Source organism: Notolepis coatsorum, assembly GCF_963971535.1.
Source record: "Notolepis coatsorum genome assembly, chromosome: 11".
NCBI classification, from domain to species: Eukaryota; Metazoa; Chordata; class Actinopteri; order Aulopiformes; family Paralepididae; genus Notolepis; species Notolepis coatsorum.
Window position 1 is genome coordinate 85918835 of NC_140175.1, and position 23681 is coordinate 85942515.

At 43.1% G+C, this 23681-nt stretch overlaps 1 protein-coding gene across 1 annotated transcript in view; it reads right to left on the reverse strand.

The window, feature by feature from the left end:
- LOC311236352 (ras-specific guanine nucleotide-releasing factor RalGPS1) overlaps positions 1 to 23681 on the reverse strand; it is a gene marked incomplete at its 5' end in the record, with an annotated part of 298894 nt that overhangs the window by 204741 nt on the left and 70472 nt on the right. The window contains 2 exon segments of the mRNA XM_084324001.1: positions 13421 to 13513; positions 23259 to 23348. Of these exon segments, the coding sequence (XP_084180127.1) occupies positions 13421 to 13513; positions 23259 to 23348 (183 nt within the window).

Sequence of the window (23681 nt, forward strand, 5' to 3'; positions counted from 1 at the left end):
GTTTGCAGGCTGTTAGACCCGGAAATAGGCGCCGAACTTGCCGTCCCACGATTGGCGCACATGTCACATGACCTGGCCAATCTGAGCGCAAAACTCGAACGTGGAAACAAACATTTGTTGTCGAAAGTATACATGCAACCTGGACTAAGAACCCCCCCCCCCCCCCCCCACTGACACACACACACACTTATAACTAGGGGTGGGAATCGCCAGAGACCTCGCGATAAGATACTCGATATATCGCGAATATTGCGATATTTTTTTCAAATATTTATTTTTAAATATATATATATATATTTTTTTAACTGCAAAGTAAAACTGTCAACATGTTTTATCTAATAAAATAAAGTTCAGTCTGTTCATCTCACTTCAATAATTTTTATTGCAGAACATGGTATTTTCTCAAGCAAACAGATGTAAACACTGTAATCTGTGTTCAAGTCAAGTCAAGTCAAGAGTTTTATTTGTCACGGCATACGAGTATACAATGAAATGCGGGTTGCATGTACCTGACAAACTGAACTGTTTGTATTACAGTCATATTCCAACTTAACTGAATGCACATGTGTGTGTGTGTGGACTACTGTAGTATTACAGGTATTGAAATGAACAATGCAACTTCCTTATACAATTTTTATTTTTTTAATGAATAATTAAATATCGATACTTGGCGTCCCTGTATCGATACAGTATCGCCACGCAAAGTATCGCGATACTACTACGTATCGATTTTTTCCCCCACCCCTACTTATAACAGATGTTACTTTATGTTTATAGTGTCCTATATGTTACTTTATGTTTATATTAGATATTTCAAGTTCCTTTATTAGTTGTCATACAGAAATACAGAATACTTTTTTTTTAATAAATAAATAAAAAATACAGAATACTTTTGTATGAAATGCTTCTTTCTGTTTTGCTCCTGAGAGTGTGCTAGGTAAAAATAGATAATTATTAAATAAGTATAATAAGCATAAAATAGAAAGTCAAGTACTTAAACAAGTGTTAAAGTACAATATACAATGCAGAGTTACAATACAATATAAATGGGATGAGGTAGCTTGTGGTGCCACCTTGTGGTGGTAAGGTGCAAGGCAAGAGTTGCCAATAAATATAAAGTGTGTTAAGTGTCTAAAGTGGGTGCTACAGTGAGTTTATTTATTGGTACGTGTGGATGTGTGTGCTGTGAGTGTGTTTGATGGTTTGTTACAGTGTCAATTGTCATTGAGCATCCTGATGGCCTGGGGATAGAAGCTCTTTCTGAGTCTCTCTGTGCTTGCCATGAGACTCCGGTATCGCTTGCCTGACCGCAGCAGTTCAAAGAGGCAGTTATTTGGGTGGCTAGAGTCTTTTATTATTCTCTTAGCCTTACTCTTGCAATGCTTGTTGTAAATCTCTTGGAGAGTGGGAAGCCCACCTCCAATTGTGCGTTCGGCTGAACGGGCCACTCTCTGTAGTCTGCTACGGTCTTGTGCGGTGCTATTCCCAAACCAGGAGGTGATGTTGCCAGTCAGGATGCTCTCTATTGTGCATGAGTAGAAGTTCTTAAGGATCTTCTGACTCACGTTGAACTTCCTTAGGCGCCTAAGGAAGTAGAGGCGTTGTCGTGCTTTCTTGACTACACTGTCAATGTGCGTGGTCCATGTCAAGTCCTCGGATATGTGGACTCCAAGGTACTTAAAACTGTTCACTCTCTCGACCGGTGCCCCGACGATGCTGAGGGGGCTGTAGTCTCTGACGCCCGACCTCCTAAAGTCCACAATCATCTCTTTTGTTTTGCTGACGTTCAGGGAGAGGCAGTTCTCCTGACACCACGCGCTAGATCCTCTACCTCTTCCAGGTAGGCCCTCTCATCGTTTGCAGAGATCAGGCCCACCACTACAAATTTCATGATTGTGTTATTGTTCCGCTGTGCCACACAGTCGTGTGTGTGCAGCGAGTAGAGGAGCTCTGGTGGGCCCCTATGTTGAGGGTGATGGATGAGGAGGTGCAGTTGCCTGCTCTCACCACCTGAGGTCTGCCCGTCAGGAAGGGGGGAAACGCAATTTTATTTCTCTGTATGTCTTGCACATTATGAGAAGCGACAATAAAGCTGACTTTGACTTTGATAGGATTGTGGATATTATAATACGAAAAAGCAATATCTTTATTAATAGTTTTACATGCATTATTACATAACTAGTGTATTCAGTACATCCAGGCACATGAGGTACGATAACAAGACAAAAAGGCAATTCTTTTTTATTTAATGTGCACTTTAAATTCATCAAGGTTACTTACAAAAGGTTACTTGGCAGTTCTCTCGGACCACTGAGCCAGTAGGGGAAGTACTTGTGTCTGGTCTTTGATGTGGCCTTGACGCTAAAGGAACGCTGACACAGTCCCTGTTAAACCGCTCAGTCAAGCTCTTCTGCCTGATCCTGTCCCTATTTCCAATGACAGCCCAACAGGGGGCACATTATGGTTCATGGAAGAACCCATTAGCATTATTACTCTGTAGTACTCATTTATATATTTTATACCCAGTTTAATCACCTGTACATTATATTACTGTTGCACTTTACTGTTACATTTGCACTCTGGTTGGATGCCAAACTTATTTTTGTTGTACTTGTGCTGCTACATCTGAATCTAATCAATTTGAATCTAATCTAATTTGCAAGGCAGGTGTTTTCCTCCACAGTCCACTTATTGGAGATGAGGTTAAATGGGAACTATTTTACTATTTCTTTCACTATTTGGGCACTTTTACACAATTCCTGTGAGTCTATGGAACACCTCTGTAAGGTTATTTTTTTCAAAAAAAGTCATTGTTTTGTATTTCTAATCAAGTACTCAAAAACAGCATTTTTCTATCTCAAGATCTTAAGCCGTTTTGAGGCTGGGCTCCTAAACCACTGTGTGGCCTGGTGCCAACTGCCACACCAACTGCCACATTATTATGCAGCTGAGAAATCTCTGACATCACAGATATGCACATTTTCAGATGACTCAGTTCAGTGAGGGTGAATATTGTGAGAGGAGAATTGGAAGAATGCGCCAATATGAGAATTAGAGACATAGATCCTATTAATATAAGTCCACATAGCTAGGAGACAATGCTAAACACTGAAAAAGGCCATTTATAAGATAGTTCCCCTTTAAGTTAAATTGGAAAAATAGCAACACTGCCTTCTCGGACATGGGTAGCTGAAAGCAAAAGTGACATAAGAGAGAAAACCCCAATGAAACACAAGACGTAACACGTACTGCAAGGATTTCAAAGAAAAAAAAGAAAAAAAACATATCGGTATGTCAAATAGATTTACCTGAACTATAGATCTGAAGTGGGTCAGTGGAATGAAGGAGACTTCATTTGAATGACGTTTGTTCCTTGTAAAAAGTGAGTTAAAGTAAAAAATAAACACAGATTTGCCTTATTCCATTTGAACAGATGTTAATGTAGAAGGTGAGTTCAGGTTAAACACAGATCTGACTAATTCCATTCCATTATTAACAAATGGCACATTCAGTTGTGGTCTCTAGAGACGTGGGTTTACGGTGTACCAATGTGATGTGTAAGCCAGTTGAATAGTGCCTGGCTTTCTTTCTGGTCCTATGTTGGCAATAGTTTCCACTACCACTAGGAGATTTTTTTTTTACTGTTAGGCTAAAGTAAGGTAGGCCCTGTAACCCCAAAAGTGTTTTGAAGCTGTAGGTCAGTTATTTTATAAATGGGTGAAATTATATGTTCCATGTCAGAAACAGATGTGTTTGAGGCGTGAAATTGTGTATTCCGTTTAGTTCCGGGTCATTTTGAGTGAGCATGCAGCACTTTGAATGTTTCATTGTGAAATCTGATTTAATAGTGTCGCTTGTTACAAGACCGAGAACATGCAGCACATTGGGGCCACGCCGGCCAGACACACGGGCAGCCACTCAATACCCCCTCTTTGTTTTTGAAAAATTTTAGGACTAAACAGATGGAAATCATGCCAGCGTTGTCATTCTACACGATGGAAGGCTTGATAAGAGATCAATCTCTATCACAGAATCAGTTAAAAGTTATTTTATTGTTTTTGTAAAAGACTCACCTAATGTCACTAATTGTAGTCAGGTAAAATCTTCTTTTTGCCTATTTTTATGTCTTCTATTACCCTGCCCATACCGGTACCTCCCCTCCCCTCAGTAGTACTAACTTATATATTTTATACCCAGTTTAATTACTATTGCACTTTACTGTTACATTTGCACTCTGGTTGATGCAAAACTTATTTTCATTGTACTGTACTTGTGCCGTATAATGACAACAATACCTTTGAATCTAATCTAATCTTCTCTGTACAGTGGTATCCATCCTGGTGTACATTTAAATGACAAATGTGAAAAATAGGATTTGAAAAGAATACCTCTTCCCCCTCCCATCTTGTAAAACATTCCTCCCATTGGTCCTCCCAATAGATTTAAGGCTGACATCACTACATCACTATCACGCTCCATTTTGCCACCATCTTTGGTCCATGTCCAACCAGTACGTGTCATTCAGCTGGTTGAAAATGGGGGGGGGGGTATACTGTGAGTTCCCGTGGCTTTGAACAGTCGAATTATCATGGTTTTTCATGGCCTACACCATCGGCCTGTTTATACATATATTCCTGCTTATATACACACACACTGTATATACTATATCTATACATATCCCATACCTACTCTTATTTGTGTACATAATAATGTACTGTACACGCATCCGATTAGCATATTACTCAGTAGCTAGCTTCATTGTATATATTCCATTTAATCACTTGTTTAAACATTTAAACAAACTGTATATTGTTAATGCATTTTACTGTTACCTTGCACTCTGGTTAGACGCAGACTTCCTTTTGTTGTACTGTACTTGTGCCGTACGATGACAATACATATGAATCTAATCTAATGAGAATTATGTGAAACAAAAGTCTGGGTGGAAGAACTCTCCTCAAGTAACCATTTTGGCCACTTCCCCATACAATATATTTAGCCAGGTGGGAGAGGGGGGGATCTTTAATCTATGAAAAAAACGTCTTCCAGCCAATCAGCACAGGTCAGGCTATGACACAGATATTGTCACCATCCCATCTGACCAATCAGGATAGACCCGGGGGATCTGCAACTTCCTTCTTTTCACCACAAATGTTTGCACCTGCTTCTACTCTTCAAAATCCATTATTTCCTCAACAAGTCATGGTGAGTTGATAACATTTACTCATTTTTGCAGTTGAACAATCATTGTAAAGGATGGGATAGGTGTTTTTTTGCATAGGATTAGTGAAATCACGATTTGTTGTTAGCTAAAAAGTGGTGAAGCCATAAACGGTCATATGCCCCTTCAGGTGAAGTGACAGTGTCCATTTTTAGACATATGCCCGATGCATCTAGTCAGTCACACCTAGGGTATTACTTCTACCATGTAGTACCCTGTAGTACCCTGTAGTGCTGTAGTGCCATGTAGTACCCTGTAGTGCCATGTAGTACCCTGTATTGCCATGCATTACCCTGTAGTACCATGTATTGCCACGTAGTACCCTGTATTGTCATGTAGTACCATGTGATTGATTGATTGATTGATTGAAAAGTTTATTAACAGATTGCAGAATGGGTACAGTACAGTTCAATACATACAATTGTTAAGGGAATGCAGACCAGAGAAAGACTTTCCTCTTGTTTACATCAGGGTCCCCCATTTTCAATTCATCATAACATATATGACATACATGACATACAGATAGACAGTACTGCTACATCTATACATTTATGACATATCAGATTTGCAAATACAGTACTGTTTGTGATACAAAAAGTGTCCAGAAAAAGAGTATATACATTTGACGTAAACACTGTACATTGGAGGAGGTTGGGTGGGTGGGGGCTGTACATTGGAGGGGGGGGGGGGGGATTGGGGTGGGGGACACACACACACTGTACACTGTACATTGGAATACTGACAAAGCCATACTTGGTAATTTACTGTACAACTGGGTTAAGACATTTGTAGGGGCCAGTTTCGAATTGCAGTCTCCCGTAGGTGTTCTTTGAGAGTGTTTTTGAAAGTGGGTAGTGATTCACATTCCTTTACAGCTTTGGGTAGGGCGTTCCACATTGATGTGGCATAATTGCGAAACGTGTTTAGTCCCTTGTTTGAGCCGAATCTGGGTTTAACATGATTTGTGGAGCTCCCTCTGGTGTTGTGATCGTGGTATTCACTGACCTTTGGGAAGTATTTTGACATGTACATGGGTACCTTGGTCGCGTAGTGTATCTTGTAGACCAGGCCCATTGCAAGTTGCTGTACTCTGTCGTCTACTCTAAGCCATCCTAGGTTGTCAAAGTGGGCCGGGGTGAGGTGGGTTCTAGGAGTAAGGTCAAGCAGTAGTCTGACTAGCTTGTTTTGAGATGTTTGTAATTTGTTTTTTAGTGCCTTTGAGGTGCTTTGGTACCATGAGGTGCAAGCATAGTCGTAGTACCCTTGAATGAGTGCTCCTGCCAGAGTCTTCAGGGTATTCTTGTTTACCAGAGAGGAGATCCGGTACAAGAATCGAGTTCGTTGGTTGACTTTTTTTTTATTACATTGGATGTCACAGGAAAGATTAGCCTCTAGGATGGAACCTAGGTAGGTAATTTCATCTTTCCTTGTGACAATATTGTCACCCACTGTAACCGAGAAGCCGTCGGTCTTGCTGAGTTTGTTATTTGAACCGAAGAGTATGGACTCTGTTTTGCCCATGTGTAATGATAGTTTGTTGTCGGCGAGCCATATGCAGATTTTGCCTAGTTCCGAGCTGAGGGCTTTTTCAACCTGTAACTTGTTCTTGTCAGAGACCAGCAGGGCTGAGTCGTCCGCAAACAGGAACAAGTTGCAGTCACAAGCTGAAGACATGTAATTTGCATAAATTAGGAATAGTAGCGGTCCTAGTATGCTTCCTTGTGGAACACCACAGCTCACTGTGAGGGGGGGGATAGGGTACCGTTTACCTCCACCATCTGTTCTCTCCCCTCCAGGTAGGATTGTATCCAGCTCACTGATAAACTATCAAAACCTATTGCTTTTAGCTTGTCAATCAGAATGGTGTGATTGACAGTGTCGAAGGCCTTTTGTAGGTCCAGCATGACCATGCCGCAGTATTTGCCCGCGTCCACCATCTTGTTTGATGTGGTCGTTCAAATAGAGAAGGCATGTGTCAGTGGAGTGGGATGTTCTGAAGCCAGATTGGAATTCGTAGATTAGATTTCTTTCCGCGAGGTACTTTTCGATCTGTTCGTATACTATTTTTTCCATGACTTTCGAGATGGATGTAAGGATAGAAACAGGGCGGTAGTTGCCTGGGTCTAGTTTGCTGCCCTTTTTGTGCAGGGGTGTTACTCTCGCAATTTTGAAGTCCTTGGGGACGTGTCCCTGTTTTATGGAGAGGTTTATTATGTGTGTGATGACTGGGGTGATGGCGTCTGCTGAGTCTCTGAGGAATTTCAAGTTCAAGTTCAAGTTCTTTAATAGTTGTCATACAGAAGTACAGAATACTTTCATACAAAATGCTTCTTACTGTTACGCTCCAGAGACTGTGCTAGACAAGATAGTATCAAATAACATAATAACATAATATAGCATGAATTTAGAAGAAGAAAAATGAGGTCACAGTGTTCGGTATAGACATATGTACAATGTTCTGAGTTACCATATAATATACAATACACAATACTATGCAGTGTACTAATGTACAGTACTATCTAGTGCAAAGCAGAAATGGGATGAGGTACAATTTTAGGTACAATTTACAGTAAGGTGTACGAGTTGTAGTGCAATCCTTCATCCATAAATATAAAGTGTGGGGAGTGGGTGCTACAGTGTGTTTGTTTAAAGTGGGTGTGTGCTATAAGTGTGTGGAGTGGGTGCTACAGTGTGTTTGTTTAAAGTGAGTGTGTGCGTGTGGATGTGTGTGCTATGTGCGTTTGGTGGTTGTTGTTGTGTAGTGTTCATTCATTGTTCGTTTAGCAGCCTGATGGCCTGGGGATAGAAGCTTCTTCTGAGTCTTTCTGTGCTCGCCTTGAGACTCCGGTATCGCTTGCCTGACCGCAGCAGTTCAAAGAGGCAGTTGTTCGGGTGACTGGAGTCTTTAATGATTCTCTTAGCCTTGCCCTTGCAACGCTTGTTGTAAATGTTCTGGAGGGTGGGGAGCCCCCCTCCAATTGTGCGTTCGGCTGAACGTGTCACTCTTTGTAGTCTGCTTCGGTCTTGTGCAGTGCTATTCCCAAACCAGGAGGTGATGTTGCCGGTCAAGATGCTCTCTATTGTACATGAGTAGAAGTTCTTAAGGATCTTCTGGCTGACTTGGAACTTCCTTAGGCGCCTGAGGAAGTAGAGGCGTTGTCGTGCCTTCTTCACAACACTGTCAATGTGTGTGGTCCATGTCAAGTCCTCGGATATGTAGGCTCCGAGGTACTTAAAGCTGTTGACTCTCTCAACCGGTGCCCCGTCGATGCTGAGGGGGCTGTAGTCCTTGACCCCCGACCTCCTGAAGTCCACAATCATCTCCTTTGTTTTGCTGACGTTCAGGGAGAGGCTGTTTTCCTGGCACCATCCCGCCAGGACCTTGACCTCTTCCAGGTAGGCCCTCTCGTCGTTGGCAGAGATCAGGCCCACCACCACTGTGTCGTCAGCAAATTTGATGATTGTATTGCTACTCCGCTGAGCCACACAGTCGTGTGTGTACAGGGAGTAGAGGAGGGGACTCAGAACACAGCCCTGGGGGGCCCCTATGTTGAGGGTGATGGATGAGGAGGTGCAGTTGCCTGCTCTCACCACCTGGGGTCTGCCAGTCAGGAAGTCCAAGACCCACTGGCAGAGGTCATAGCCCAAGCCCAATTGGAGGGGATGTTGTCATGGCCAGTGGCCTTGTTCGGTTGGAGGGCGCTCAGTTTTTTGAGTACCTCATCTGTAGTTACCATTTCCAGTTTGAAGTCGTCTTTGTGGACGCCTAGGTTCTTGTAGTATGCTACTATGTGTTCTATCTATGTAGTGCCATGTAGTACCCTGTAGTACCATGTATTGCCATGTAGTACCATGTAGTACCCTGTAGTACCCTGTAGTACCATGTAGTATCATGTAGTTATCTAGTTTTGTCCGCTATTCTTATTTGGGCCTTTATCGGCTACTGTTGCCATGGAAACGCAAATTCAAGAAAACTCCCAATACATTTTCTCATTTATTTTATGTTATGAATCAACCTGCCAAGTTTCATAGATATGCCCCCTAAGGAAAAATATGCCCCATAGCCCCCACATTTTTAGGGGTACCGGTCGAGGGCCTGTTTACGGACACTTTGGTTAACCTTAATTTACAGGGGGAAAAATTTAAAAGAAATTTATTTCAAAATTGTAGATAACTTTTGAAATAGCACCAAAATAACATTCTAGAGTTCAAATTGTGAATTTCCAGGTATTTCAAGAAGTGACCGGTAAAGGGTTAAGATGATGTATAACCATCACACTTATATCATCAGCATATATTTACATTTACTATGTGACCGCAAGAGTGTTGACTGTTCAAAACATTTCAAAAGAGAGATATGGCTCTTCATCTGAAGACTTAAAATGTATTAATCTCTCTAAATTATGCTGTGTATCTTGAGGGAATTTGTACGAAGCCTCGTACTCGGATCAAATACTAAATCAAAAGGTTTATGTTTTCTGTGGAATGAAAAATAGTAACATTTGGACATGGGAGTGTTTTCTCTGCAATCAAGGATGGTATGAGAGCCTGCGTGAGTAACGGCGTGTGAAGAGGAGGACTTTAGGAGCATCCAGGGATAACATGTGAAACTCTCTTCAGCGAGCGGCCAGTGTGAAGTCACTTACTACTGTCTGGCACAGAGCGACTGACTCCATAAAACTGTTGAAGAAGGATGTAGGGCGGCGCAGCCACAAGATGACTTGGCCTCCACAGCATGGGACTTGCATAGATTGCCAACAATCTAGAATGACCTTGAGCCTTTATACGTTTACCATACTGTATCTAATTTCACCATTATTCTATACATTTTATTTAGAGATTAGCTTGTGTATAATGACGTATGTACCCGGGGTTCGATTTGTGAAAAGAAATGGAGGGGGGGGGGGGGGTGACTATGTTTAATTCGTTTTTTTTCTTATGTAGACCATAACAATTATATACAGCTATATCAATATAAAACTCACATCTCATAGAACGATGCAACAGAAAGTCATTTTCTGTTATGTTTTGTTTGTTTAAATTTTTCTAAAATTGAGGGATTTGCCCTGAAGCACTTGCAAACTTAATTCAATGATTAATTGAGTATATGGATGGTTTCCAAAATACAATGCAATGGTTTGCTGCTCCCTTTTCATCTTGTAGGGTTGTGACCAAATGCAGGACAGCATGCTGATTTTGTGGGACAGCAAAGTAATACTGAATTCAATATGTAAAAATAAAAGGTTTACATAATGTATAAAAAATGTGATCTAAATATAAGCATTTAAATGTATAATTTCATTAAAAGTACAGTAGGCTAAGTAGATGAAATAGGCCAAATGGCTAAGCAGCAGAAACACTGCAGAACAGACATTGTACGCTGATTGAATATGTCTTCACAGCTGTTACCGGGCACTTACTTCTCCCAAAGCACAATTTGATAAATCTGAGACGATGTTTTCAGCACCATGGAGAGTGCGGTGCGCTACAGTATATAGGCCTTTTGAGGAATTCATATTTCTTACCGGACCTCACCTTCTGACAAAGAGGATGTTTATAAAAACCCTTGGCATGTCAGAAAGAAATTCACTTTGACTAGACTCTCATTCTTCATGAGATCCTGAATCAAACTCTCTGGTACATTTGCACCAGTGAAACTGAAAGTAGTCGTAGTCACTCAAACTGCTGCCAACAACACAGCTCACAGCGGCCAGCAGCGTGTTGAGGCGGGAGCAAGCAGGAGACGCTGGTGTTTAAGCTGTTGACAATTTTGAGAAATTCATGCATTTAATTCAATGCAAGAATGAACAATAGTTTATTATAGAATAGCAGAAAGGGAGATGAATAATTTTTTTTTATCCACTTTTTCTCCCATTTTCTATATTTTTCCCATCCCAATTTCGTATCATCCAATTCAACCCTCCCCTGTCATGAACGCTGTTTCTTGCCTCCCACAAGCCGGCTGCAATGTGGACTAAGTCATACATAGCACAAGTCCCCTCCGGTACTTGAGGTAACAGCAGTCGCATCTTTTCACCTGCGCAGCTTGATCTCTCAGTGGCGAGGAGTAACGCGTGGGAGGCTCACGCTGCCCCCGACACTTCCTGATTCTGCTGCGCAGGCGCACCAACCGACCTGTAGGAGTCGCTGTCCACAACGCCCGATCCCCACCCCCTAATACGGCCAATGTGTATTAGTACGGACGACCAGCTAAACTGAAAGCAATGTGGAGCGCTGGGCTCGAACAGGCGAGCCCAGCGTCTCCAGTATTCGTGGCGAGCTCCTTGCCCCTACGCCACGTAGCCGCCCGAAAGGGAGATGAATCATATCAACACTGGCGATAAAAAGGAACGACCAGAGGCAGGGACTGTGAGAAGCAGAAGTAAGGGAATCCCCACCACCACCCCCCCCAGCAAACTGTATGTACCTTCAATTCACTGTAGTTAAACAATGAATGAATAATCACTAAAATTTTGTCAAATACCCCAACAAGAAATTATCAACTCCTATCCCCAAAATCAAGAATGGAAAGACAAGAAATCTCATGGAATCTCCCATTACATCCGTACTGTACCCGTAATGCATGGGGACTCTCCCCCAAACATTTCAAACAACGTACTGTAACAAAAGCTTTCTAGCGGATTTTCTTTAACTACACACACGGCTGCATGCCTGCACCCCACAGACATGCAGTATAATAAAAAGCATCATAAAACTTGGCCACCCCAAATGACCTCTGGCCCAAGGAGTAGAACTGCTTGGTGAGACACTACAGAAGAATGAATAGGGGCATCTGGATAGTTTAGAGGTAAAAGCACTCGCCTACCACCACAGATACCTGGGTTCAAGTCCCTGTAGCGGTACCTCCGGCTTGGTCACATGTTCGAACGAACACAATTATTAGCAGTGTTTCGCTGGTGGAGTATTAGTCCTGGCTGTTGCAATAGCGACTCCTACAGGTCGGTCAGGGCGCCTGTTCAGGGAGGATCTGGGGGAGATGGCGTGAACCTCCGCATGTGTTACACTCTCCCAGTGAAATGCCTCACTATCGGGTGAAGATGAGCAGCTGGCGAGGTGTGTGGTAGTCTACACCGTCCCCAGACCGACAGAGGGTAACGACCATGGCCATGACACAGGGAATTGGCATAACAACTAAATTGGGGGGGGAAAGGCCCAAAAAAACAGAATTCCTGAATTTCCCTGTTAAAGGGGTTTTCAAGGCTGGGGTTGAGGATGGCAGCATTATGAATTGACCACCGCAGAGAAACCCTGGGTGGGTGGGTGGGTGGGTGGGTGGGTGTGCGTGTGCGTGCGTGCGTGTGTGCGTGCGTGTGTGCGTGCGTGCGTGCGTGTGTGTGGAATGCACAGTACCAGTGGAACAGGGCTATTATGGTTGGGAGTATTTCTACGCGTGATACGTCAAAAGTGACAGGCAGAGGAAAAGAAAAGCATTATAGTCTGCTTCCGTGTTTTGCTTTCCACAAGGAGGAATTAGCATAACTTTCCACCGCTACTGTAAGGTGAACGCAGCCATGTTGAAAAGCGGTCAGTAAGACGTGCTGATGAAGTGGTGGAACAGTGATGGACGGCCGGCAGCCCGCAGGCTGAGACTGAACATGACTTTAAAACCCCTCCTGGACCTTCAGTATTCTCCATCATTAAAAAATTATTTCTTTTACACAACTTCACTTATTTTGCATTTGAGTGTTTTTCAGATGAACACGGGTCACAGGAGGTCTTAGAAGTGACGGGGTTCCTTTTACCCATTCATCTATTCCATAAGACAATATAAAAGTAATACAAAAATGCATTCTCTTCCTGGATTTACTGTGATTTTTTTTGACGTGTCCCTTACCACTCTCACACTTGGCTAAGCAACTTCATGGTGAATGTGCACATTAACCAGTTATTTTGCACTTAATGTGCACATTCCCCATCGGGCTGGTAAATTGAATTATCTGAAATTATGAAAATTCGAAATATCAAGGCCTTAGTGAGTGGTTAACAGTTCCTAAAAAGGCATATGCATTATTCATGGAATAATATACATCTTAATGAAATCACACATGTTAACTGTTTAACTTGATATATCTTAAGTCAAATGAGTTTGCACAAGACAGTTAATAGTTTGGAGATATGTGTGACATTATGAGCATAATTTTAACAGCTGTTTTAGGTGGAGTGTTCCTTTAAGCTTACCGCCCAGGTCTTGCTGAGTCTGAAGATGGGAGCGCTCTGCAGGGCCGACACCACGGACACCAAGGAGTGGAGGTTATTCAGCTCCAACAGTTTCTGGGAACGGAGGAGAGGATAATAAAAAAAATAAAATAAAACTCAAGTTCAGATACATCATCCACTGTGAAATGTATCTGAAGAAAAGCTCAAATTAGGGTTCATGACAACAATATAAATAATCAGGTTTAATGCATGTGTTGTGCCTAGAAACAGAAATTAAATTAACTTTAATGATGTCTTCTTTGATAAAATTTCAACTTAGGCCAGCATCTACAAAATCTGCAAACAACCTTACTTGCACGTCAGACCTTAGTAATCATGCACACAAACGGAGGCAGCTCCATCCACAGTTTAAATGTTTTTGTTGACTTCCACCTTATCTTCGTAGATCTGAGCCTCAGGAAGATTGCCAAGATAAGTGTCATGGTCAGCAAAATAAAATACTTCTACTGATGAAAATCTTTTATCCCTATTTCATTTTCTTTCCCAACACCTTCAAGTCTGATGGCAAACATATTTTGTTTATGAAACGTCCTATTTGGATGTTGATTTTAACTTCTCCTAAATGTCCGTCTCCTTCTAGTTTATTTTACACGTCACGATTAGTGTAGGAAGTAAAATGTAGGGAGAGGATGAATATTTCGAGAGGAATACGATGAAATTCACAATCGAGGTCTAGCTTACAAGGCCACTACCAAAAACAACAAAGAAACCCACGTCTACTTAATTTAATCGCCCAACCCTCTTGTAATTGAATATTAAAAAAAACTGAAACGTTGTCTCTTCCCTCGCTTGGTTTCTATTGTTCTTTAAAAAAAAGTGTTGAGGTATTAAAAGAGTTTCCCCGGTTTTCAACCCACCAACGACAGCCCCCCCCCCCCCCTCTCTCTCTTGAAGTCTATGATGTCATAGTTCCGCTGTCTGCTCCACTTTCCAACCCACTCCATGACCTCTGGGAAGTACTCTACCCAGAGAGAGAGAGAGAGAGAGAGAGAGAGAGAGAGAGAGAGAGAGAGAGAGAGAGATAGGGAGAGAGAGAGAGAGAGAGAGAGAGAGAGAGAGAGCCGGTTTGTTTTTGTCATTGGTGCATCTGCTTTCTCAATTACTCCCGAAATGAGGCTATAGAGTAGTGGACTATACCTCCAGCTATAAAGTAGTGGACTATACCTCCAGCTATAAAGTAGTGGGCTATACCTCCAGCTATAAAGTAGTGGACTATACCTCCAGCTATAAAGTAGTGGACTATACCTCCAGCTATAAAGTAGTGGACTATACCTCCAGCTATAAAGTAGTGGACTATACCTCCAGCTATAAAGTAGTGGACTATACCTCCAGCTATAAAGTAGTGGACTATAAAGTAGTGGACTATACCTCCAGCTATAAAGTAGTGGACTATACCTCCAGCTATAGAGTAGTGGACTATACCTCCAGCTATAAAGTAGTGGACTATACCTCCAGCTATAAAGTAGTGGACTATACCTCCAGCTATAGAGTAGTGGACTATACCTCCAGCTATAAAGTAGTGGACTATACCTCCAGCTATAAAGTAGTGGACTATACCTCCAGCTATAAAGTAGTGGACTATACCTCCAGCTATAGAGTAGTGGACTATACCTCCAGCTATAAAGTAGTGGACTATAACTCCAGCCTTGCCGTGGTATAGCAGCCGCCATCACCCCAATCATCACACACATAATAAACCTCTCCATAAAACAGGGACACGTCCCCAAGGACTTCAAAATTGCGAGGGTGACCCCTCTGCACAAAAAGGGCAGCAAATTAGACCCAGGCAACTACCGCCCTGTTTCTATTCTCACCTCCATCTCGAAAGTCATGGAAAAAATAGTCTACGAACAGGTCGAAAAGTACCTAGCGGAAAAAAATCTAATCTACGAATTCCAATCTGGCTTCAGAACATCCCACTCCACTGACACATGCCTTCTCTATTTGAATGACCACATCAAACAAGAGGTGGACGCAGGCAAATACTGCGGCATGGTCATGCTGGACCTACAAAAGGCCTTTGACACGGTCAATCACTCCATTCTGATTGACAAGCTAAAAGCAATTGGTTTTGATAGTCTATCAGTGAGCTGGATGCAATCCTACCTTGAGGGGAGGGAACAGATGGTGGAGGTAAACGGTACCCTATCCCCCCCCCTCACAGTGAGCTGTGGTGTTCCACAAGGAAGCATACTAGGACCGCTACTGTTCCTAATTTATGCAAATGACATGTCGTCAGCTTGTGACTGCAACTTGTTCCTGTTTGCGGACGACTCAGCCCTGCTGGTCTCTGACAAGAACAAGTTACAGGTTGAAAAAACCCTCAGCTCGGAACTAGGCAGAATCTGCATATGGCTCGCTGATAACAAACTATCATTACACATGGGCAAAACAGAGTCCATTCTCTTCGGTTCAAATAACAAACTCAGCAAGACCGACGGCTTCTCAGTTACAGTGGGTGACAATATTGTCACAAGGAAAGATGAAATTACCTACCTGGGTTCCATCCTAGAGGCTAATCTCTCCTGTGACAAAATGGCATCCAATGTAATAAAAAAAAGTCAACCAACAAACTCGATTCTTGTACCGGATCTCCTCTCTGGTAAACAAGAATACCCTGAAGACTCTGGCAGGAGCACTCATTCAGGGGTACTACGACTATGCTTGCACCTCATGGTACCAAAGCACCTCAAAGGCGCTAAAAACAAAATTACAAACATCTCAAAACAAACTGGTCAGACTACTGCTTGACCTTACTCCTAGAACCCACCTCACCCCTGCCCATTTTGACAACCTAGGATGGCTTAGAGTAGACGACAGAGTACAGCAACTTGCAATGGGCCTGGTCTACAAGATACACTACACGACCAAGGTACCCATGTACATGTCAAAATACTTCCCAAAGGTCAGTGAATACCACGATCACAACACCAGAGGGAGCTCCACAAATCATGTTAAACCCAGATTCGGCTCAAATAAGGGACTAAACACGTTTCGCAATTATGCCACATCAATGTGGAACGCCCAGGCTGAGATCCAGACGCCACCGAACGCCATTGCCCAGTATATTGCTAGCCAATGTACAATCAATTGACAATAAACTGGATGACATCCGAGCAAGGATTCAATACCAAAGAGACGTCAGAGACTGCAACGTTCTCTGCTTCACCGAAACGTGGCTCACGCCGGACGTTCCAGACCACGCTATCCAACCAGCTGAACACTTCTTTATCCACCGCAAGGATCGTACAGCAGAGTCCGGTAAACAACGTGGAGGAGGTATTGCCTTCATGTTTAACAACAATTGGAGCGATCCAACTAACGTGAAGGAATTATCCAACCACTGCTGCCCAGACCTGGAATATATAACCATCAAGTGTCGTCCTTTCTTCCTCCCGAGGGAGTTAACGGCGATCATCCTTGTAGGAGTGTATATTCCACCGCAAGCCAGTAACAACGTCGCGCTCTCCAGACTCCACGACGAGGTAAATAGAATACAAGCGGCGAACGTTAACGCCGCCATTTTAGTGCTGGGTGATTTCAATAGCGCCAATCTGAGAAAGGTATTACCTGACTTCTATCAGCATGTGACTTGCAACACCAGAGGCGGTAACATCCTAGATCACTGTTACACGCAATTTAAAGGTGGCTACAAGGCTCATTCTGATAGTGGCTTTGGTAAATCAGATCACGCGTCCATCTTTCTTTCACCAATGTACAAACAGAGAATCAAAAGTACTCCTGTAGTCTCGCGAGAGGTGCAGAAATGGGATTTGACGTCAGAGGAGACGCTCCAGTCTGCGTTTGACTGCACAGACTGGAATGTGTTCCGCGACACAGATAACATTAATGTCTACACGGAGACAGTGCTGGACTATGTTTGTACTATGGTGGAAGAAACAATCCCCACTACCAAAATGAGAGTTTACCCAAATCAAAAACCCTGGGTAGACAAATCCGTCCGTGAAGCTCTGAGAGAGCGCACCAAAGCATACAACGACGGCCTAGTGGCAGGCAACATGAATGACCACAAGGTGGCGCGATACAACGTAAGGAGGACAGTGTCAGAGGCCAAACGGCGCTACAGGGATAAAATTGAACTCCAGTTTGAACAAGCTGACTCTAGAGCTATGTGGCAGGGGCTCAAAACGATGACAGACTACAAAGGCGCCTCCCTCAAACTGAACAGTGACATCTCCTTAGCAAATGACCTCAATACCTTCTATGCGAGGTTTGATGCTGGTAATAACAACACCAGCTCACAAGCCACGGCAATGGGGGGGGGGGGGGGTCGGCTGCTGATGGAGGCGCAGTGTTCAGGGTAACAGAGCATGAGGTGAGGCGGACCTTTAAAAAAGTGAATATCAGGAAGGCAGCAGGTCCGGACGGCATCCCCGGCCGCGTCCTAAAAGTCTGTGCCGACCAACTGGCCCCAGTATTCACTGACATATTTAACCTGTCCTTAGAACAGGCTGTCATCCCCACCTGCCTGAAGAAGTCCACTATTATCCCTGTACCCAAAAAATCCAAGCCTGCTTGCCTCAACGACTACCGCCCTGTAGCTCTCACCTCCATAGCCATGAAGTGCTTTGAGAAGCTAGTAAAGGGCTACATCTGCTCCTCCTTCCCCATCAACATGGACCCCCTGCAATTTGCATACCGCCCCAACAGGTCCACGGAGGACGCCATAGCCCATGTGCTGCACACAGCAGCATCACACCTGGACAAGAGGCAGGGGAACTATGTGAGAATGCTATTCATCGACTACAGCTCGGCATTCAATACCATAGTCCCCTCCATACTCATAGCCAAGCTCAGGGACCTGGGCTTGAACTATGACCTCTGCCAGTGGGTCTTGGACTTCCTGACTGGCAGACCCCAGGTGGTGAGAGCAGGCAACTACACCTCCTCATCCATTACCCTCAACATAGGGGCCCCCCAGGGCTGTGTTCTGAGTCCCCTCCTCTACTCCCTGTACACACACGACTGTGTGGCTCAGCGGAGTAGCAATACAATCATCAAATTTGCTGACGACACAGTGGTGGTGGGCCTGATCTCTGCCAACGATGAGAGGGCCTACCTGGAAGAGGTCAAGGTCCTGGCGGGATGGTGCCAGGAAAACAGCCTCTCCCTGAATGTCAGCAAAACAAAGGAGATGATTGTGGACTTCAGGAGGTCGGGGGTCAAGGACTACAGCCCCCTCAGCATCGACGGGGCACCGGTTGAGAGAGTCAACAGCTTTAAGTACCTCGGAGCCTACATATCCGAGGACTTGACATGGACCACACACATTGACAGTGTTGTGAAGAAGGCACGACAACGCCTCTACTTCCTCAGGCGCCTAAGGAAGTTCCAAGTCAGTCAGAAGATCCTTAAGAACTTCTACTCATGTACAATAGAGAGCATCTTGACCGGCAACATCACCTCCTGGTTTGGGAATAGCACTGCACAAGACCGAAGCAGACTACAAAGAGTGACACGTTCAGCCGAACGCACAATTGGAGGGGGGCTCCCCACCCTCCAGAACATTTACAACAAGCGTTGCAAGGGCAAGGCTAAGAGAATCATTAAAGACTCCAGTCACCCGAACAACTGCCTCTTTGAACTGCTGCGGTCAGGCAAGCGATACCGGAGTCTCAAGGCGAGCACAGAAAGACTCAGAAGAAGCTTCTATCCCCAGGCCATCAGGCTGCTAAACGAACAATGAACACTACACAACAACAACCACCAAACGCACATAGCACACACATCCACACGCACACACTCACTTTAAACAAACACACTGTAGCACCCACTCCACACACTTTATAGCACACACCCACTTTAAACAAACACACTGTAGCACCCACTCCCCACACTTTATATTTATTGATGAAGGATTGCACTACAACTCGTACACCTTACTGTAAATTGTACCTAAATTGTACCTCATCCCATTTCTGCTTTGCACTATATAGTACTGTACATTAGTACACTGCATAGCATTGTATATTATATGGTAACTCAGAACATTGTACATATGTCTATACCGAACACTGTGACCTCATTTTCTTCTTCTAAATTACATGCTATACTATGTTATTTGATACTATCTTGTCTAGCACAGTCTCTGGAGCGTAACAGTAAGAAGCATTTTGTATGAAAGTATTCTGTACTTCTGTATGACAACTATTAAAGAAACTTGAACTAAACTTGAAACTACCCAAAGCTGTAAAGGAATGTGGATCACTACCCACTTTCAAAACCTCTCTCAAGGGACACCTACGGGAGACTGCAATTCAACACTGGCCCCTGTAAATATCCTAACCCAACCCCCTCCAATGTACAGTCATTTACCTAGTATGGTTTTGTCAATAGTCCAATGTACAATTTTGTTTGTTTGTACAGTGTCCCCCCCCCCCCCCCCTCAATGTACAGTTTTGCTTGTTTATACAGTGTGCCCCCCCCCCCCAACCACCTCCAATGTAGATTACCCAGTATGGTTGTCAATATCCCAGTGTACCCAACCCCCCCCACCCAACCTCCTCCAATGTACAGTTTCTACGTCAAATGTATATACTCCCTTTTCCTGACTCCTTCTGTATCACAAACAGTACTGTATTTGCAAATCTGGTATGTCATAAATGTATAGATGTAGCAGTACTGACTATCTGTATGTCATGTATGTCATATATGTCCTGATTAATTGAAAATGGGGGACCCTGATGTAAACAAGACGAAAGTCTTTCTCTGGTCTGCATCCCCTTAACAATTGTGTGTATTGAGCTGTACTGTATTGTACCCATTCTGCAATCTGTTAATAAAGTTTTCAATCAATCAATCAATCAGTCCTGGAGGCAAGGAGAAAGAAGTGGATTTTACCACAGTGTTGGCAGCGCTTTATAATCAGTTTTATAAGATAAGTAATGTTTGTTATAAGGAGACATATTAGGATCTCACATTTTTCTTTTTTTTTATCTGGGATAAGATGATATTCCTTTATTGATCCCCTTGGGGAAATGCGGGCGGGATGGGCATGGTAATAGTAGAAATATATAAATATAGGCAATACAATTAGAATATAAAAATATGAGAAAAATAAACAGTGCCGGTGCAGATGAAAGTTGGTGTACGGTTATTTATTATACATTACAATAAATATAGGCAATAGAAATAATGATTACAGATAAAAGCTGGTTTTATTAAAGGGGACGTTATTATGGGTTTTGCCTAATCTTTGTGTGGCAGTCTGAGGTGTAGGTGCTGGGGAAAATAAATCACATATATACTCCTCGTCATCTGGCCAGGGGTTTAAGACTTTATAGATTAATAACAAGCCTAAACAAGCTGTTCAGAATGATTGCTTGTTGTGATGTCAGAAAGGGGGGGGGGCAATTAGCTGTGCTTTTTGGAGCCAGGAACACTGCCTACCAAATGTTTGTGGGGTAGCCAGGTGTGGGGTAGCCAGGCAGGGAAGGGTAGAATGAATTGAAACATTGTGTGTTGCTGCAAGGGATACAGGGGAAGAAAGAGGTGCTTGAAAATAAATAATTAGAGTTAAACCTATTTTTAAAGACTTAAAAACCACAACAAACTTGTTCCACTGATTCAAGGAAGTCGTATAACATTTTTGAAAAGATACAAAATATATCCCCTAACATCTGGCATGTCCAGTGGCGTCGCGCCGCAGGAAGTGGACTCGACTTACAGTGACCACTTTATTCTTAGGTGGGGTTAAGCACCAGCAATAAAGACAATGAATAGCCCATACAATTCCAATTCATAAGGAAATGTCTATTGGCCCAAAGTATATAGCAACGTATAAAGCATTATGTAGCTAAAAGTTTGTATTTGGGATATTTTGGGATTATACTAAATCCCTCTGGTTTTGAAATCAAAATAAGCAGCTTGTAGAGTTACAGATCCCAGGTCAATCCAAGAACCACGCTGGCTTCAATTACTCCTCTGTGAACCACAAAAATACATGTACGGTAAATAAAACTCATATTTGTGAATTATGAGTTTTTGGGAAAACGATTACAGACAAACCTCTCGTTCCTGACGCAAACGCTCTATACCATGAAAAGCTTGCCCAATTTTCATGCCATACGCCAATAATTTCCTGACCCAAATATTTTCTCTCTTTTATTACGCCTGGTTTTATTCCATTGCCGATTATGTTGGCGAAAGAAAGAAAGTGCACTGACGTGTGCAACGAAATAAACACTAGTGGATCAACGGGAGATAAACATCCCGGTAGAAGACATGGATTAATGGGCAGAGAAAAATATGGCAGAGACGAGCTTGTGTGTAATTTATGGCACTAATAATAAAAGAATACAAATCTTTATAGATGCACTGACCCACATCAGCCCCAAACAAGAAGAACAAGGCCGTGTTTTCAAAGCAGCGATAGATGCGGTACATTTTCTCCGCAGTGCAAGTAGAGCAAAGCGCTGCTCTGGGATTCAATGAAAGCAGTGCCATAGGCGACAGTGGCTCAGGAGGTAGAGCAGTCGTCTGGTAATCCGGAGGTTCCCGGTTCGATTCCCGCTCCTCCCGGGCAGTGTGTCGAAGTGTCCTTGAGCAAGACACTTAACCCCTAATTGCTACTGATGTGCAGGTTTGCACCTTGCGTGGGGCGCTCCAGTAGCACACCACATAGCACGCAGAGTCGCGAAGCTGTCGTCCCGGGTTCGTTTCCCAGTCCCGGCGACCATTTGCCGCATGTCTTCCCTACCTCTCCTCCCATTCTCCCTCTCTCCCTCTATCGGTCCTGCGTGGCCAGAAAAAGCTGAAAATGCTATAAATAAAAGTTAAAAAATTAAAAAAAGTTTGCACCTTGCATGGTTGCCTCTGCCATCGGTGTGTGAATGTGTGAGTGAATGGGTAAAATGTGAGGAACAAATTGTAAAGCGCTTTGGTTAAAAGCGCTATATAAATGCAGCCATTTGCCATAGTGTTACGTGATGATGATGGATCCACACCATTAATTCACATCACTGTGGTAAACAATAGTTTTTTTTTTGAGTCCCACAATTTTCAATAAAGCAACTGTAAAATCCCTTTCATGTATTCACTTCTCAACCTTATTCCTATGGAAAGTGGTGTAGCTATGTGTGACGAGGTCAGCACACGGCTTTTGCGTCAGCCAAACATACACACGTGGTGAAATGGATGTTCACAAATGTAGATGGATGCTCACAAATACAGTTTGTAGGTGAAGTACTACCAGGAGACTATCACTTCAATTCATTTAGGTACCAATTGCTTTATTGGTGTGTATCAATTAAGATGATGAAGGACCTTCGATCATCCTTGCCGTATCGTTCAGAGGAATGTAGCAGTAGCTGACAGTAGGTTGACAGCGGTTCCTCTCTGGTAGTCCCTTTACTGCTGGAAATGTAGCCTTACCACTCAAAATAATAACAGTCAAAACTCAACATCTGGCCTACTGCTTACCCTAAGCAGACAAATGCAAGACCGTTATAGTAGAATTATGTCATTGTGTCATAAGTACCCAAATAGGAGTCACATTAAACCAAACAGGGTATTGAAACTGGTGCTGGAAATAGTTCTGGGAGAAAACCCTGGTCCCTGTAATGGCATTCCAAGCTACCAAAACTTCTTGTGGAAACACTGGTTATATACTCCTGCATTAGTCACATTATGTGCAGAGAGAGGCTGTTCTTCTGTGGGTGCGACACAAGCAACCGGCACTGCAGTCTCACATTAGAATTGTAACTATGGCACCTATGGAGCACCATATTGTCAGCTGCATCAATACAATTATACAGTAGCTGTTACATTTTTAACTCACCTTTGCTATTTTGACAAAATGACCAAGGATTTCCGCTCTGATCTTCAGCGTCTGGGCAGTCAAGATCTCTCTCACCAGCCAGAAGCTTACCTGAAACACAAAGGACAAACAAACATTTTAGGAGATTAACATTTAACAGCTTCAATATTAGGCTTCAGCTCAATAATTACAGCTTTTGTGAATATAATGATTTCCTTATGGAACGACTACTCCCTGACAAATATACATATATCATTTAATCTTTCCAAATATACTAGCATACTGGATTGTGTATAGCTGACCAAAAACTAGGTCAGACATGTGCCAAATCCATTATTATAGTTTATTTTCACAGACCCCAAGACTCAGGATTAAGTGAACAGGCTCTGTGATGCATCACACTGCTCTGTCAGTCAAGTGGACTTAACCACAGATGAAAAAAAA